General features: G+C 43.7%; 2 protein-coding genes and 1 non-coding gene across 3 annotated transcripts; 2 read left to right on the plus strand and 1 right to left on the minus strand.

The window, feature by feature from the left end:
* Positions 1-1056: 1056 nt before the first annotated feature.
* Positions 1057-1163, minus strand: LOC147944395 (small nucleolar RNA R71). Its single transcript, XR_015558841.1, has one exon. It is a non-coding gene; the product is annotated as a small nucleolar RNA R71 (small nucleolar RNA).
* A 553-nt stretch (positions 1164-1716) lies between these two features.
* LOC147944396 (uncharacterized) lies at positions 1717-2805 on the plus strand. Its single transcript, XM_087512566.1, has 2 exons — positions 1717-1848; positions 1894-2805. Exons 1-2 carry the CDS (start codon positions 1717-1719, stop codon positions 2803-2805), a joined length of 1044 nt encoding a protein of 347 aa, XP_087368692.1.
* A 61-nt stretch (positions 2806-2866) lies between these two features.
* LOC104773679 (uncharacterized) lies at positions 2867-11552 on the plus strand. The gene is made up of 7 exons (XM_087512567.1): positions 2867-3296; positions 6954-7452; positions 7522-7859; positions 8316-10162; positions 10279-10282; positions 10317-10660; positions 11039-11552. Exons 1-7 carry the CDS (start codon positions 2867-2869, stop codon positions 11543-11545), a joined length of 3969 nt encoding a protein of 1322 aa, XP_087368693.1. The 3' UTR covers positions 11546-11552.
* The last annotated feature ends 4957 nt before the right edge of the window (positions 11553-16509 follow it).

The following is a 16509-nucleotide window of genomic DNA, read 5'->3' on the forward strand; positions in this document are numbered from 1 at the left end:
TGATTATCACTTGATTAGCATAGGATCTTTATCATAGAAATGAATTGATTTGCATAAGTGTTCTTAGCCATAGGATTGTTCTTGATTGTTGCTTAGACATCTAGGATTGGTTAGCTATCTCTCAAGTCAATTACGTTGCCCAAGGTTCACTTGTTTAATCTTGATTTAACGTCTGTTTCTAGTAGTTTCATGTTTCTTTGAGTTTGCATTGTTGAATTGTCTTGTTTTCTTTCTTTGAATCAGTTTGTTAGTTAAGATTGTTACAAAAGAACCTATTCTTGTTTAAGTTTAGATTGAGCATCTTTGTGCATTCTTAGTGAGTTGATTAATGCAAATTGTGGATTGATAATTTAATTGAAGTAAAAGTACTACATCAATTTGGTGCCGTTGCCCGTTTGCATTCAATTTGATCATTAGGATTTAAACTTTGCTTGAGCCTATTCATTTACTTTACATTGTTACTTACTTTTTTGCTTTGGTGTTTTGAATTCTCTTTTGCAAGGTGTATTAACTTGAGAAGTCAAGGCCAAGCAGACTTGATTAAGTGTGTTGACGACATCTACCATTTTTGACCGAGAGAATCACCGGTTAGCAAGACAAGCTATGGACAACAACCCTCCTCCTCCTGCTGGTCATAATGGAAATGAAAAGTCCAAGGATGATAGAGTTCCCAACCATGTACCAAGACAAGCCCCTCTCATTGGAGTTTATGATGCACCAAATGTTAATGGACACCGCACTGGTATTAGAGCTCCACCAGTTGAGAACAATCACTTTGAGATCAAAGCCAGTCTTATCAACATGGTGCAGGGATCAAATTTTCATGGTTTGGCAATGGAAGACCCCCTTGATCACTTGGATCAGTTTGATAGGTTTTGTGGGACTGTTAAGATCAATGGTATCTCTGAAGATGCTTTCAAGCTACGCCTCTTCCCATTCTCTCTTGGTGACAAGGCTCACATTTGGGAAAAGAATCTGCCTCACAACACCATTACCTCCTGGGATCAATGTAAGAAGGCTTTCCTATCCAAATTCTTCTCTACTACAAGAACAGAAAGACTAAGGAATGAAATATCAAGTTTTGCTCAAAAGGGAAATGAGAGTTTTTGTGAAGCATGGGAAAGATTCAAGGGGTACATCTCTCAATGTCCACATCATGGTTTATCCAAGGAGTCACAGTTGAGTATACTCTATAGAGGAGTCTTGCCTAAGTATAGAATGTTTCTTGATACAACAAGCAATGAAAACTTCTTGGGTCAAAATGCAGAACAAGGAATGTTGTTGGTTGAGAATCTTGCTCAAAGTGATGGGAACTATGGAGAGGATTAATATAGAACTCCAAGGTACTATACTGATATGAATGAGCAGCACTGCAAGGAGATCAAAGTTTTGAATGACAAGATGGATAAGATTATGGCAAATCAAAAGCAAGTTCACTTTGTCAATGAATGTGAACTTTATCAAGAAGGTATGAAAGGATGTGTTGAAGGTCACGCAGAAGTCAACTATGTAGGTGGCCAAGGGTATAACAAGTTCAATCCTAATTACCGCAACCACCCTAACCTCTCTTACCGCACCACCAATGTGGAGAACCCACAAGATCAGACTTATCCACCACAAAAACCTCCTGGTTTTCCTTCCCAACCCAGCTATCAGCCTCAACCTAAAGGGAACTACCAAGCCAAGCCTCAAACCTATTCCCGACCTTAGCAAAAAATGAATGCACCACACCCTCAAGGTCAAGTAGATGACTCAAATGCTCTACTTAGACAACTCCTAGAAGGACAAGGGATAGGTGCCATTGAACTTGCCACACAAATGAAAGCCATGCACCACAAAGTTGAGAATGTATATGGTTAGTTAAATGCCAAGATTGAGAGGTTGCAAACACAGGTCCACGAACAAGCTTCTTCCTCTTCAACAAGACAAGTGGGTTCTCTACCGGTAAAACCGGAACCAAACCCAAAAGAGTTTTGCAATGCCATCTCCAAGGAAGAAGTGGACAAGGTTACTAGTATGAGTTTAGAAAAATCAAAAATGAATCGCCATGCTGATGAGAATGAACGGTCTATTGAAGAGATATCTGCTCTTCTATATGGTCCTACTGCTGAGAGTTTGGTGGTTGCTAAAGTTGAGAAAGCTGATAAAGGATCTAGGGGTAATGAGATAGTCGCCAAGGAGGTTGAAAAGAAAGATGGATCAAGAGTTTCTCTTCCTCTTTATAGTCCTCCACTTCCATTTACACAAAGGGTTCTTACAAAATCTAAAAAGAAAGTGCTCTCAAGTTTCAAAGCTAATATGAGTAGAGTTGGAGCACCTTTGCCTTATGTGGATAGCTTGTCTCAAGTTCCTCTCCATATAGAATTCATCAAAGCTATTCTAGCAAACAGAGAGAAGGTGGAAGAAATCATGGAAATCTTTGATTCACCAAGTGAACAACAACCCAGCCTAAAAACACTTTCCAAGCTTGAAGATCCAGGCAGATTTACTATACGTTGCTCACTTGGTGTTTTACAACTTGATGATGCCTTATGTGATTTAGGAGCAAGTGTTAATGTAATGTCACTTGAGATGGTAAAGAGTCTCGGGATCAAAGACATGAAGCAGCCCTCTTCTTCCATCATGTTTGGAGATGCTTCCTCAAAATCTCCACTTGGTTTGATTGAGAACTATCCACTCAAGGTTGGTGATTGCACAGTTCCAACAGACTTCATGGTAGTTAAGATGAAAGAAACTAACAAGCTCCCTCTCATAGGAACTCCCTTTCTCAACACTATTGGGGCAAGCATTGATTTTTTTAAATAAGAAAGTAACTCTTCGTCAAGTGAATCCCAACACATCCTATCCTATCAAACCTTCCTCTACAATGTTTTGTGGAACAATCAATAGTGAAGATGTGACAACTAAAGAAGAGCATAGAGACTTGAATAATCAACATCAAGAGCTCCAAGTTGATACAATAGGGATTAATGAGACTACAAAGCTTGATGAGGACATCTTGGATGGTGAGTGTTTAGACTCTTTATTTGATGACCTCAAAGGAGATTCTAGAGAAGGGGAATTGGGTCAAGCAAGTAAAGTTGTTGACAAGAAGAAGAGGAAAAAGAAACAAATCCACCCTCCCACCATTGTTTCATCTCCTATGACTTTGTGTTTGCATCCCTTGGGGCTTGTTGATGGAGCAATAGAGTACAAAGTGACGCACAAAGGTCCTTCTTCACCATTTGCAAGTGTCAAAGTCAGGCTAGATCCCAAGTATCAATATGACAAAGATAAGCTTCATGACCTTCTCTCAAGTGTCCTCACTATCAACCTCCACTCTCTTTCCACCAATTCAACATGATCTCAAGGGAGCACTAAAGCTCCTCCTATCACTCCATTCCCTAAGGTTCACACCTAGGGCCAAGGTATGGTCCTAGCTTTCCATTGTATATACCATTTGTGTCTTGTTTTCTTTATTTTTAGTAGTCTTTCTCTTGGAATTTTCTCACACCAAGACAGTGTGAATTAAGTTTGGGGGAGGGACTAACCATCTAACATTGTGTTTTGTTTTGATTTTCATCTTTTGTGTGATGTATTCTTAATAGCTATGTTTTGAGAAAAAAAAAAAAAAATTTAAACAAAAAAAAATGCATGTAGCTTTGCATATTCATCCTTGTGTTTAGGATTGAGTCTAGAAGCATTTAGTATGCATTTGCATTTGGGGATAATGATGAAGTTGCCTTGTAAAAGTAGAGTCTTAGGATTGAACCCACAGCCCTCATTTATAGTTCATTGGTGCTTGTTTAATCTTTGCGAAAAAATGAAGAGTCTAAGCTTAGCATTGTGTCACTTGAAAGCATTTTCTTCTAGTGTAAAGCTTACATGATCATTGCTGCATCTCTATATTATTTGGACTTTAATTTGATCTTTAAATTATCTTGCAGATGGACTATGAATGCTAGCTCATTGAACTTTCATTTGGGTTAATGATAACTCTCTAGTTTACATGTTTTTAGCATCCTTTTTTGTCCATATTTTGCATTGTTCATACCTCTAACTTAGCATTTTTAGGCCATTAACTGTATGAATTCACTTTTAGAGCATTTCGGATGTTGCATTTTTGCATTTGCATATTTTGGATGAAAACAGGTGCTAAAGAGCCAAAAATGGGAAAAAACAAAGACAACTCGAGCATGTACCCGAAGGAGCCATCGAGCTACAAGAACAAGTCCGAACCCCAACACGATCAAGGAAGATCCAAGAGCATGAAGAGCAACCCGAAGATCCACCCGAGGAGTAACCCGACTTCACCCTCGTGTACCCCATCGAGTAGACCATCGGGCAAGTCTGGGAAGCTAGGTCAAATGGGTTTCCATATATAAACCCCCTCTTCCCCTAGCTCGCAAAGGAGCACGCCGCAGACCCTCAAACCAGAGAGCGAGAGCTTCTGGGAGAGAACTGAGTAACTCAACATTTTTCTTCTTGTTTTGCATTTTTATTTTGTAGTTTCCTTAGATTTCTATCCTATACTCTTACTACTCTACTCTATCTTTAATACAATGTCATTTTTATTCATTTTGATTGCTTTGTTATTCGTTTCTATGTCCAAGTAGTATAGTAAAGTTTCTAGGGATGGGATAGATGATTTTGTGTTCTTGATCAGTTAGGATGCTTTAGTTGATTGTGATGATTGATAGATTTCCTTCTAGGTTGGTGTTCTTAATGCTGTCAACAGACCGAAAGGTTGAGATTAGATCTAGGGCGTTTACAATGCTACAGGCCGAAAGGAGTAGATAAAATGCTTGATTTAGCCAATGCTAGAGGTTTACTTAACTCTGAGTAACAAAATTAGATGAGTTTAAGTCTATTGACAATAATGAATCGTTCTTAATGTCTGCTTGTTCATATTGCTAGTGCGACAGTGTGGTAGTGAGTTCAAGGTTGATTGTTGCTAGTGCGAAAGTGTGGTGACAAGGTCTTAGAGGTTCATAGTCTAGGAAATAATTGCTTGAGGCATGTAAGGCATCCGTACTGGTCTAGAACACTTAGGATTTGATTACCCCCATCCTTAGGAACTTTTGTATTTTATTTGTTTGCATTTTCTTCACTTACTCGACCACTTACCCGAGCAGGTACACGATAACCTGCATCGAGTAATACCTCGAGCTGTTCATATCTCACTTGCATACTCGATCACCCCACTCGATCATGTACTCGATTGCTTGCATCGAGTGCTTAGGTCGCGTGGTTTACCTGTTTATATTCTTTACTTTGTTTATTTTAGGATTGTTAGAACCAAAACCCTAATTGCTTGGTGTAACACCCGCAAACCAATTTTTGGTATTTTGGTAAGGGTGTCGATCGACACCTTCTAGTGAGGCATCGATCGACACCAGTTGTGGCCGGTTTGGTCGGTTCAATTTTAATTGTCCGGTTTGCGGGGTTGGTTTAGGGAAAACCCTAGCTCGGGTTTTTAAGGAGGGAGCTCGAGTTTTTCTCCTCTTTTGGCCGCTTTTGTCAAAAACAGAGAGAAAGAGGAGGAAAGCTTTGTTCTTGAGTTCCTGGGAGTGTTTGTGAGATTTTCTTGCTGTTCTTGGGAGATCTAAGGCTGGGAAGGTGTTAAAAGCTTGCTAGGAGTGAGGGAATTCGTCCTTATTGGTCAGAAACTTCCTGCAAAGAGGTGAGTGCATGACCATGGCTTATCTAAGCTAAGATCTCTAGATTCTATGTGATTTGGTGCTTATGTGGTTGTTTCTTTGAGTTCTCTATGATATTTCGTTGCTGTCTGGGCTGGGTTTGGCTTCTGGGAGTGCAAGGAGCGGATTGGAGAAGCTTGGAGGCGAGATTCGGAGTTTCTGATCGAGGGAAATCGCTGCCCGGCAACGCGAGGACGGCTCGGGACTTTAGCGAGTGTCGAACGATGCCATGTGGAGGTGTCGGTCGATGCAAACTAGGGTTTTTCGGGAGTGTCGGGCAGGGTGTCGGTCGACACCAGTTTGGTGTCGGTCGACACCAGATATTCAGTATCGATCGACACCATCTGGTGTCGGTCGACACCCCTTGTTCAGTTACGATGGACGTCGCATGCTTTGTATATTGCCTGGTTTGTTTTATTGATTGTTGTTTGTGGCATGTAGAGATCTTATTGCTTGTGTGTATAGCCCGGTAGATGGGAGGATCGCCTCACTGAGTGTTTATCAAATACTCATGCATCTCAATTTGTGTTTGTGGTGCAGGTAAAGGCAAAGTGTGATCGTGGAATCAAAGGCAAGGAAGAGGAGGATGTTCTAGGGACTCGATTGGATGTTGTCTGGCATTTGCTAGGGTGCTAGAGTTGAGTCATTAGAAACATTGCTAGGTTGTTGGTTTCATGTTTTCTTGTTGTTTGGTATGGAGATATTGCCTTGCTATAATATTGGTTTATTATTGGTTTATTATTGGATATTGATTATGTTATTCCGCTGTTGATTGTGTTGTGGTTAGATGGCTAGTGGGTATGGGACCACTAGCTGTAGTTTATTTTAATATATTATATTTATTATTTATTATTTAAAAAAAAAAAGGTCGGTCATTTCATTTTGGTATCAGAGCCCTTACGGTTCTAGGTTTGGGTTCACTAGGTTTCTGTTGTAGATGTTTGGGATTGCATGTCTTGATTGATTATGTGAGTTAGTCAATTGTGTGTGGCATGAAGTCCTAGAACATCCTCTTCGAGCCGAGTGTGTGATTCCACGGTGAGTTTATGTTTCTGTGTTATAATAGAAATTGTTTGCTTAGCCTTCTGTTCATGGTAGTGCAGATGGTTAGAGAGGATGCTGTGACTGGTCGAGGTCGTGGACGCGGACGTGGTCGCGGACGTGGTCGTGGTAGGGGTAGAGCCCCAGTGGTTAGTGAGACCGAGGACCAGAGTGTGACAGCTGAGGGTGTTGGCGAGTCGCAGGATGTTCCGGGGGATTCCGTGAGTGTGGCAGGAGGGGGCGGTATTGATGCTCCAGTGGCCGGTGATGCTAGGGTCCCGGGTGTGGGGGTCCCAGCGGGTGGAGTCCCTGGTGTTGACATTGCGGCTTTGCTAGCACAGTTGTTAGAGCGGTTACCACCTGTGGTACCGGCTCGGGCTCAGGTAGTGCCACCAGTGGTGGCGGAGGAGCGGCAGCCAGTGGTTGCGGATGTGGGAGAGCATGGACGTTATTTGGCTATGCTCAAGGAGATGAAGGGTCTGTTCACTGAGAGGTTTTTGGGTGGTACAGATCCTACAGCTGCGGATGCTTGGAGGACGAGTGTGGAACGTAACTTCCATACTCTGAGATGTCCTGTGGAGTTTTGGGTGGACATAGGGGTCTACTTTTTGGGTGGTGATGCTGAGTTGTGGTGGAGATCCGTGGTTGCTAGGAGGGTGCAGAGGGAGATGACTTGGGCTGACTTCGTCTTGGAGTTCAACCGCAAGTATTTTCCTAGGGAGGCATTGGACCGGTTGGAGGTGCAGTTCCTTCAGATATCTCAGGGGACGCGGTCAGTGCGGGAGCTAGACTTGGAGTTCAGTCGACTTCTATGTTATGGGGGTCGGGCCATGGAGTCTGAGGAGGCTCAGGTCAGGAGGTTCATGAGAGCTCTACGGGATGATTTGAGAGTTCATTGTAGAGGGAGGTACTATGCTACGCGTGCAGAGCTGGTTGAGACTGCAGCAGAGATTGAGGAGGATATCCGGGCACAGTCAGTGTCGGTTACTCCAGCAGTTCAGCCTAGTAAGGTTCAGCAGCAGGGCGGTTCTAGCAGGGGCGGTAGGCATGCTCAGGGAACCAAGAGGAAATGGGAGGCTACGCAGAAGCCGAGTGGTGCAGGTTGCTTCGGTTGTGGGAGCAGAGATCACAGGGTTGCTAGTTGTCCCAAGAGGAGTGTTCCGTCGACAGGACCTCGGGTATGTTATCACTGTAGGGAGACAGGGCACATCAGGCCTTTTTGTCCCAAGTTGCAGCCGGCAGCCGTGGCAGCGTTGCAGTAGGTGCAGGCTGGTGGTCAGCAGGTGGCACGGATTGAGCAGGGGCCTCGGGTTTACACGACAGCTGAGACTGGTGGAACCAGTGCCGGGGCGATCACAGGTATATTTTCTGGTACTTAAACTTTGTGAATTTTAGTAGGTTCAGATTGTATATGTTTCCTGTGATAAAGTGTTAGGTTCTCAACACATGAGGTTTGTGTAGGGACCTTGTTGGTGGGCGGGTTTAAGTCCCATGTTATGTTTGATTCTGGAGCTTCGCATAGCTTCATTACTCCAGAGTGTGCAGAGTGTGCGGGGATCAGCGGGGATCCTGGAGAGCGTGCAGGAGTTGTCAGAGTTGCGGGAGGCGAGTTCCTGAGAGTGATTGGACGAGCTAGAGGAATTGATATTCAGATCGCAGGAGAGTCGTGGCCAGCAGATTTGCTTATCAGTCCAGTGGAGCTGTATGATGTTATTCTCAGGATGGATTGGTTGCATCGGCATAGGGTGCATTTGGATTGCCATCGGGGTAGAGTGGAGTTTGAGCGTTCAGGAGGGAAGTTGGTTTTTCAGGGTATTAGACCGACTTCGGGGAGTCTCGTGATCTCAGCCATTCAGGCTGGGAAGATGATCGAGAAGGGCCGTGAGGCTTATCTGGTTACTATATCTATGCCAGAGTCAGTGGGGAAGTCTACGGTTAGCGGTATTCCAGTAGTGGAAGAGTTTGAGGATGTGTTTCAGTCTTTGCAGGGATTACCACCATCTCGGTCGGATCCTTTTACCATTGAACTGGAACCGGGGACGACACCGTTATCCAAGGCTCCTTACAGAATGGCTCCAGCAGAGATGGCAGAGCTGAAGAAGCAGCTAGAAGATTTGTTGGGTAAGGGATTCATCCGTCCTAGTGTATCACCGTGGGGAGCGCCGGTGTTGTTTGTGAAGAAAAAGGATGGGAGTTTCCGGTTGTGTATTGATTATCGGGGTTTGAACCGGGTCACTGTGAAGAACAAGTATCCTCTTCCTAGGATTGATGAGTTGTTGGATCAGTTGAGGGGTGCTACTTGGTTCTCCAAGGTAGATCTGGCGTCGGGATATCATCAGATACCGATAGATGAGGCAGATGTGAGGAAGACTGCTTTCAGGACGAGATATGGGCACTATGAGTTTGTGGTGATGCCCTTCGGATTGACTAACGCGCCAGCAGCGTTTATGAGATTGATGAACAGTGTGTTTCAGGAGTTTCTGGATGTATCTGTCATCATTTTCATCGACGATATCCTGGTCTATTCTAAGAGTCCCGAGGAACATGCAGTGCATTTGAGGGCAGTTATGGAGAAGCTGCGGGAGCAGAAGTTGTTTGCCAAGTTGAGCAAGTGTAGTTTTTGGCAGCGTGAGATGGGCTTTCTGGGTCACATTGTTTCTGCAGAGGGGGTTTCTGTAGATCCAGAGAAGATTCAGGCTATCAGAGATTGGCCTAGACCGCAGAATGCCACAGAGATCAGGAGTTTCCTTGGATTGGCAGGGTACTACAGGAGATTTGTGCAGGGGTTTGCAAGCAGAGCACGTCCTATGACTAAGTTGACAGGGAAGGATGTTCCTTTTGTCTGGTCAGAAGAGTGTGAGGAAGGCTTTGCAAGCCTGAAGGAGATGTTGAGTACTGCGCCAGTGTTGGCTTTGCCTGAGCAGGGAGAACCCTATGTGGTTTATACAGATGCATCTAGAGTTGGTTTGGGGTGTGTTCTGATGCAGCATGGGAAGGTGATTGCCTATGCATCGCGGCAGTTGCGGGTGCATGAAGGCAACTATCCTACCCATGACTTGGAGATGGGTGCTGTAGTTTTTGCCCTGAAGATGTGGAGGTCTTATCTTTATGGTGCAAAGGTACAGGTGTTTACAGATCATAAGAGCCTGAAGTATATATTCACTCAGCCTGAGCTGAATTTGAGACAGAGGCGGTGGATGGAGCTTGTGGCAGATTATGATTTGGAGATAGCCTATCATCCTGGAAAGGCTAACACGGTTGCAGATGCTCTGAGTCGGAAGAGGGTAGCTTCGGCTCAGGAGCAGGAGATGGAGTCACTGGTAGGGGAGATCAGTGCTTTGAGCTTGTGTGCTGTTTCACAGGAACCGTTGGGTTTGGAAGCAGTAGATAGAGCAGATCTTCTGAGTAGGGTGCGGTTGGCACAGGAGAAGGATTTGGGGCTAGTGAATGCCTCTAAGGATGTGGGTTCAGAGTATCAGGTCTCAGATAATGGTACTATCTTGGTGCACGGTCGGGTGTGTGTGCCCAAGGATGAGGAGTTGAGACAGGAGATTCTGAGAGAGGCTCATGCGAGCAAGTTGTCCATTCATCCAGGAGCGACTAAGATGTACCGTGATCTCAAGAGGTACTATCATTGGGTCGGGATGAAGAAGGATGTAGCTGGTTGGGTTTCGAGGTGTGATGTGTGTCAGCTAGTGAAGGCTGAGCATCAGGTTCCTGGCGGGTTACTGAAGAGTTTACCCATTCCTGAGTGGAAGTGGGATATGATCACTATGGATTTTGTGGTGGGATTGCCAGTGTCACGGACCTTTGATGCTATTTGGGTCATTGTGGACCGGTTGACCAAGTCAGCACATTTTCTGGCCATTAAGAAGACTGATGGAGCAGCGGTCTTGGCTAAGAAGTATGTGAGGGAGATAGTCAGGTTGCATGGGGTGCCAGCGAGCATTGTCTCTGATAGGGATTCCAAGTTCACTTCGGTGTTCTGGAAGGCGTTTCAGGCAGAGATGGGCACTAAGGTGCATATGAGTACAGCTTATCATCCCCAGACTGATGGACAGTCAGAGAGGACGATACAGACGCTGGAGGATTTGCTGAGGATGTGTGTGTTGGATTGGGGTGGCCATTGGGCAGATCACCTGAACCTGGTAGAGTTTGCTTACAACAACAGCTATCAGGCGAGTATTAAGATGGCTCCTTATGAGGCTTTATATGGGAGGCCATGTCGTACACCATTGTGCTGGACTCAGGTGGGGGAGAGGAGCATGTTTGGTGCTAGTTTTGTTCAGGAGACCTCAGAGAAGATTCGGGTTCTCAAGCTGAACATGAAGGAGGCTCAGGATAGGCAGAGGAGTTATGCAGATAGGAGGAGGAGAGATCTTGAGTTTCAGGTGGGAGACAGAGTGTACCTCAAGATGGCCATGTTGCAGGGTCCGAACAGGTCATTGTCAGAGACTAAGTTGAGTCCGAGGTATATGGGTCCATTCAGGGTGATTGAGCGGGTTGGACCAGTGGCATATAGATTGGAGTTACCTGAGGTGATGCGTGCATTCCATAAGGTTTTCCATGTGTCTATGTTGCGGAAGTGTCTCCGTGAGGGAGAGGAGGTGTTGGCTAAGATTCCTGAGGATCTTCAGCCTAACATGACTTTGGAGGCGAGACCAGTGAGGGTTCTCGAGAGGAGGATCAAGGAACTTCGGAAGAAGAAGATTCCTTTGATGAGAGTCCTGTGGGACTGTGATGGTGTTGAGGAACAGACTTGGGAGCCTGAGGCAAAGATGAAGGCAAGGTTCAAGAAGTGGTATGAGAAGCAAGCCGCGACTTGAGCTTGTTTAGCCTGGTCCCATCTGTAATCCGTGGCTGGAGCGGGATGGAGTATTCCAGCCCATCTCTCTTGTTACTCGGTCGCTTGGGGTGGTTGGTTGTGCGACTCAGTAACAAGATGAGGTGGTGTTTGGGGTACAAAGTTTCCGTGAGGCGGGGTTGTGAAGAGAAGTTTCCAAAAGTGGAAAGTTTCCAAAAATGGAAAGTGCTAAATATGGAAAGTTTTGCGGGAGTCAGAATTTGTCCATTTTAGCGGTGGGAAGCCTTGGAGGGGATTTTGTGCCTTTGTGGCGGACTTTCGAGTCAGAGTGCCTGTGTATGGTGTTCTGGTTAGACATTGTGTGGCCTTTGTGGCGGACTTTCGAGTCAGAGTGCCTGTGTGTGGCGGTCTTGTTAGACATTGTGTGGCCTTTGTGGCGGGCTTTTAGCCAAATTGTGTGGCCTTTGTGGCGGGCTTTTAGCCATTTGTTGGCCTTTGTGGCGGGCTGTTTAGCCAGAGTGTCTTTGTGACGGTCCTTCGGGACAGATGGTCTTTGTGACGGTCCTTCGGGACAGATGGTCTTTGTGACGGTCCTTCGGGACAGACGGTCTTTGTGACGAGTGGCCTTGGTGGCGGTCCTTTTTAGGACATTTTGTTTGGCCTTGGTGGCGGTCCTCGTGAGGACATTTTTGTTGGCCTTTGTGGCGGCCCTTGTGGCGTATATATGATCCTTGTGCGGTCATGGGGTATCCCGGTGTGGGAATATGTGGTTGGTAAGACATTGAGATGTTTTACGCGAGCCACGGGAAGGAAACCTGGATAGGGATAGGACTCAGACGTGTTCAGAATTGTTTGCTCGCGACTCTTGGGGGACTTAGGTTCTCCTAGTACTGCCATTTTTCAGAGACTTTGTGGCTCGGGAGTATGGTTGGTATATCGACTCCGGATGACGATCCGGAGGCGCGCTGTAGGGTGGCAACCCGAGAGACGAGTTTGGATTTTTCCTTATATCATTTGGCATGCAGACTTAGGTCTGATGAGGAGCCAATAAAAACTCAAGGTTTAGGCCTATGAGTAAAGGAAAGTCCAAAAAGTCAAGAGCAAATAACGCCTGGAGCGTGAGTCTATCGCCTAGAGGTGACCTTCTGTAGATCGGTCGGAGGAGTGCAGGCCGTGGAGACGGTTGCACGGGAGTCCTTGACTGATGGTTGTTCGAGATTCGAGGACGAATCTAGTTTGGTGGGGGAGAATTGTAACACCCGCAAACCAATTTTTGGTATTTTGGTAAGGGTGTCGATCGACACCTTCTAGTGAGGCATCGATCGACACCAGTTGTGGCCGGTTTGGTCGGTTCAATTTTAATTGTCCGGTTTGCGGGGTTGGTTTAGGGAAAACCCTAGCTCGGGTTTTTAAGGAGGGAGCTCGAGTTTTTCTCCTCTTTTGGCCGCTTTTGTCAAAAACAGAGAGAAAGAGGAGGAAAGCTTTGTTCTTGAGTTCCTGGGAGTGTTTGTGAGATTTTCTTGCTGTTCTTGGGAGATCTAAGGCTGGGAAGGTGTTAAAAGCTTGCTAGGAGTGAGGGAATTCGTCCTTATTGGTCAGAAACTTCCTGCAAAGAGGTGAGTGCATGACCATGGCTTATCTAAGCTAAGATCTCTAGATTCTATGTGATTTGGTGCTTATGTGGTTGTTTCTTTGAGTTCTCTATGATATTTCGTTGCTGTCTGGGCTGGGTTTGGCTTCTGGGAGTGCAAGGAGCGGATTGGAGAAGCTTGGAGGCGAGATTCGGAGTTTCTGATCGAGGGAAATCGCTGCTCGGCATCGGTGTCGGTCGACACCAGTTGGGGTGTCGGTCGACACCAACGCGAGGACGGCTCGGGACTTTAGCGAGTGTCGAACGATGCCATGTAGAGGTGTCGGTCGATGCAAACTAGGGTTTTTTGGGAGTGTCGGGCAGGGTGTCGGTCGACACCAGATATTCAGTATCGATCGACACCATCTGGTGTCGGTCGACACCCCTTGTTCAGTTACGATGGACGTCGCATGCTTTGTATATTGCCTGGTTTGTTTTATTGATTGTTGTTTGTGGCATGTAGAGATCTTATTGCTTGTGTGTATAGCCCGGTAGATGGGAGGATTGCCTCACTGAGTGTTTATCAAATACTCATGCATCTCAATTTGTGTTTGTGGTGCAGGTAAAGGCAAAGTGTGATCGTGGAATCAAAGGCAAGGAAGAGGAGGATGTTCTAGGGACTCGATTGGATGTTGTCTGGCATTTGCTAGGGTGCTAGAGTTGAGTCATTAGAAACATTGCTAGGTTGCTGGTTTCATGTTTTCTTGTTGTTTGGTATGGAGATATTGCCTTGCTATAATATTGGTTTATTATTGGTTTATTATTGGATATTGATTATGTTATTCCGCTGTTGATTGTGTTGTGGTTAGATGGCTAGTGGATATGGGACCACTAGCTGTAGTTTATTTTAATATATTATATTTATTATTTATTATTTAAAAAAAAAAAAGGTCGGTCATTTCACTTGGCTTGACTTGTATTGTACTGATCATATCCTTCCTGCTAGCAATACACAACCATTTGGATTGATAACCCTTTGTACTACAACTGCATAGGGGATTGATACCCTGGGTGAAAACCTGTCTATCAGTTAACAATCTCTATTTGCCACCCTATTTTGTTTAACCCAATCTCTTGCCATACCTTTGAACCCCAACCTTTTCTTTCAAGCCTTGTGCTGATTTGTTGAGTGAGGCCTCTTTGTTGATAATGCTATAGGTTGTGAAATCTTGAGAGTATTGAGAATGACAAAGAACTGGCTCTTGTTTTAGCTAGGTTTGGAATCTTTAGAACTAGCTAATAGGACTGGTTTTGAAAGAAATAGGTGGTTAGAATTTTGATTTGGGTAAAGGTTTGGAAACAAGAACAAGAGAGATTAAGGGGGGGGGGGGGGGGGGGAAAGAAAGAATTACTTGGTCAAAATAAAATAAAAGATTTATCTCTAAGGTTAAGTTTGGTTAAAAGCTCTAAGTCTCGTAAGAAGAAAAAGAGAAAGAAAAGTCTAGCTGATGTCTCCTAGAAAAGTTTTATAAAAAAAGAGAGAATGCTAATGCATAGTGTTATAAGAATGGGAGTTCTTCAAAAGAAGTTTCAAAGAAGGGAAAAAAGAGATTATGTTTAAAGTGAAGCCTTAGAAATATTCAAAAGTTTAAGACCATAAGTAAAGAAGAAAAAGGGTTTAAGTTGAATCAAATTGAGTTTTTGGGTTAGAAAGAAGAAAGAATTACTCAAATGTTATCCAAAAGTTGGTTTATTACTCATATCTTTAAATCGTTTGAAAATTACTCAAATGTTTAGTACCCTGGGTGTAATTACAATTTACCCCTTGGGTTTTGTTTTTCAATCTTGAGTAAAAAATTAAAAAAAAATACACATCAGCAAATTAAAATACACATCAGATATGATTTAACACGTCAATAAACAGTTTTTTTAAGATCCATATTTGTTTTTTCTTGTTGATATCAAAGAGAGGGAAAGTGAATAGTTTTAACTATTCACAAACCGCAAAAAAAAAAAAAAAAATCGTTCGTCAACAATCTCTCGTCGCCGGCAATACTCTGTCATTGTCCACTCTCTTGCCGTCAATCTCCTGCCGTCATCTCTCGCCGTCTTTACTCAATCTCTCTATCTTTGTCGTCGCACACTCTTTCTTCGTCGTCGCTCTCTCTCTCTTCGTCTTCTTCGTCTTCGTCTATCCGGTATGTGTCAAGTGTTTCGTCAAAATAAAATAAAAGATTTATCTCTAAGGTTAAGTTTGGTTAAAAGCTCTAAGTCTCGTAAGAAGAAAAAGAGAAAGAAAAGTCTAGCTGATGTCTCCTAGAAAAGTTTTATAAAAAAAGAGAGAATGCTAATGCATAGTGTTATTAGAATGGGAGTTCTTCAAAAGAAGTTTCAAAGAAGGGAAAAAAGAGATTATGTTTAAAGTGAAGCCTTAGAAATATTCAAAAGTTTAAGACCATAAGTAAAGAAGAAAAAGGGTTTAAGTTGAATCAAATTGAGTTTTTGGGTTAGAAAGAAGAAAGAATTACTCAAATGTTATCCAAAAGTTGGTTTATTACTCATATCTTTAAATCTTTTGAAAATTACTCAAATGTTTAGTACCCTGGGTGTAATTACAATTTACCCCTTGGGTTTTGTTTTTCAATTTTGAGTAAAAAATTAAAAAAAAATACACATCAGCAAATTAAAATACACATCGGATATGATTTAACACGTCAATAAACAGTTTTTTTAAGATCCATATTTGTTTTTTCTTGTTGATATCAAAGAGAGGGAAAGTGAATAGTTTTAACTATTCACAAACCGCAAAAAAAAAAAAAAAAAAAAAATCGTTCGTCAACAATCTCTCGTCGCCGGCAATACTCTGTCATTGTCCACTCTCTTGCCGTCAATCTCCTGCCGTCATCTCTCGCCGTCTTTACTCGTTCTCTCTATCTTTGTCGTCGCACACTCTTTCTTCGTCGTCGCTCTCTCTCTCTTCGTCTTCTTCGTCTTCGTCTATCCGGTATGTGTCAAGTGTTTCGCTTCGAGTTTTCTGGCTGAATGTGGGTTTATTCGATGATTTACGGCTGATTGTCGCTGTTGTTAATGACGGCTGATTTGTTAGATTTACTTTTTTTTTATGTTGCGGCTCAGTTATTTTAGGGTTTACGGCTGATTTGTTAGATCTATTCGATTCGAGGGCTCATTTACTGTTTGTTTTATTTTGCGGCTCAGTTACGGCTGAGTTGTGACTGAGATATTTTGTGCTTTAGATCTGAGTTATGTGTTTGTGGCTGAGTTATGTTATGTTTTGTGGATGAGCTTGTTTTATGTTATGGCTGATCTATTTTATGATTTACTTATGAACTATATTATTTAACAGATGTCGATGGTGATTATTTCTGAAGAACAAGCAAGGGATTACCCTCCCAAGA

This window comes from Camelina sativa, chromosome 5 (assembly GCF_030686135.1).
Source record: "Camelina sativa cultivar CO46 ecotype springtype chromosome 5, ASM3068613v1".
Classification (NCBI taxonomy): Eukaryota; Viridiplantae; Streptophyta; class Magnoliopsida; order Brassicales; family Brassicaceae; genus Camelina; species Camelina sativa.

What these genes read in the sequence shown, in the direction of transcription:
- LOC147944396 (XM_087512566.1), top strand. Translation starts at nt 1,717, where the DNA reads ATGAATGCACCACACCCTCAAGGTCAAGTAGATGACTCAAATGCTCTA. An exon ending in TGCACCACAAAGTTGAGAAT is followed by an intron (nt 1,849 to 1,893) that starts GTATATGGTTAG and finishes TTGCAAACACAG; the next exon opens with GTCCACGAACAAGCTTCTTC.
- LOC104773679 (XM_087512567.1), top strand. Translation starts at nt 2,867, where the DNA reads ATGTTTTGTGGAACAATCAATAGTGAAGATGTGACAACTAAAGAAGAG. An exon ending in CCTAGGGAGGCATTGGACCG is followed by an intron (nt 7,453 to 7,521) that starts GTTGGAGGTGCA and finishes CTTGGAGTTCAG; the next exon opens with TCGACTTCTATGTTATGGGG. An exon ending in TCAGGTTGCATGGGGTGCCA is followed by an intron (nt 10,661 to 11,038) that starts GCGAGCATTGTC and finishes CGGGTTCTCAAG; the next exon opens with CTGAACATGAAGGAGGCTCA.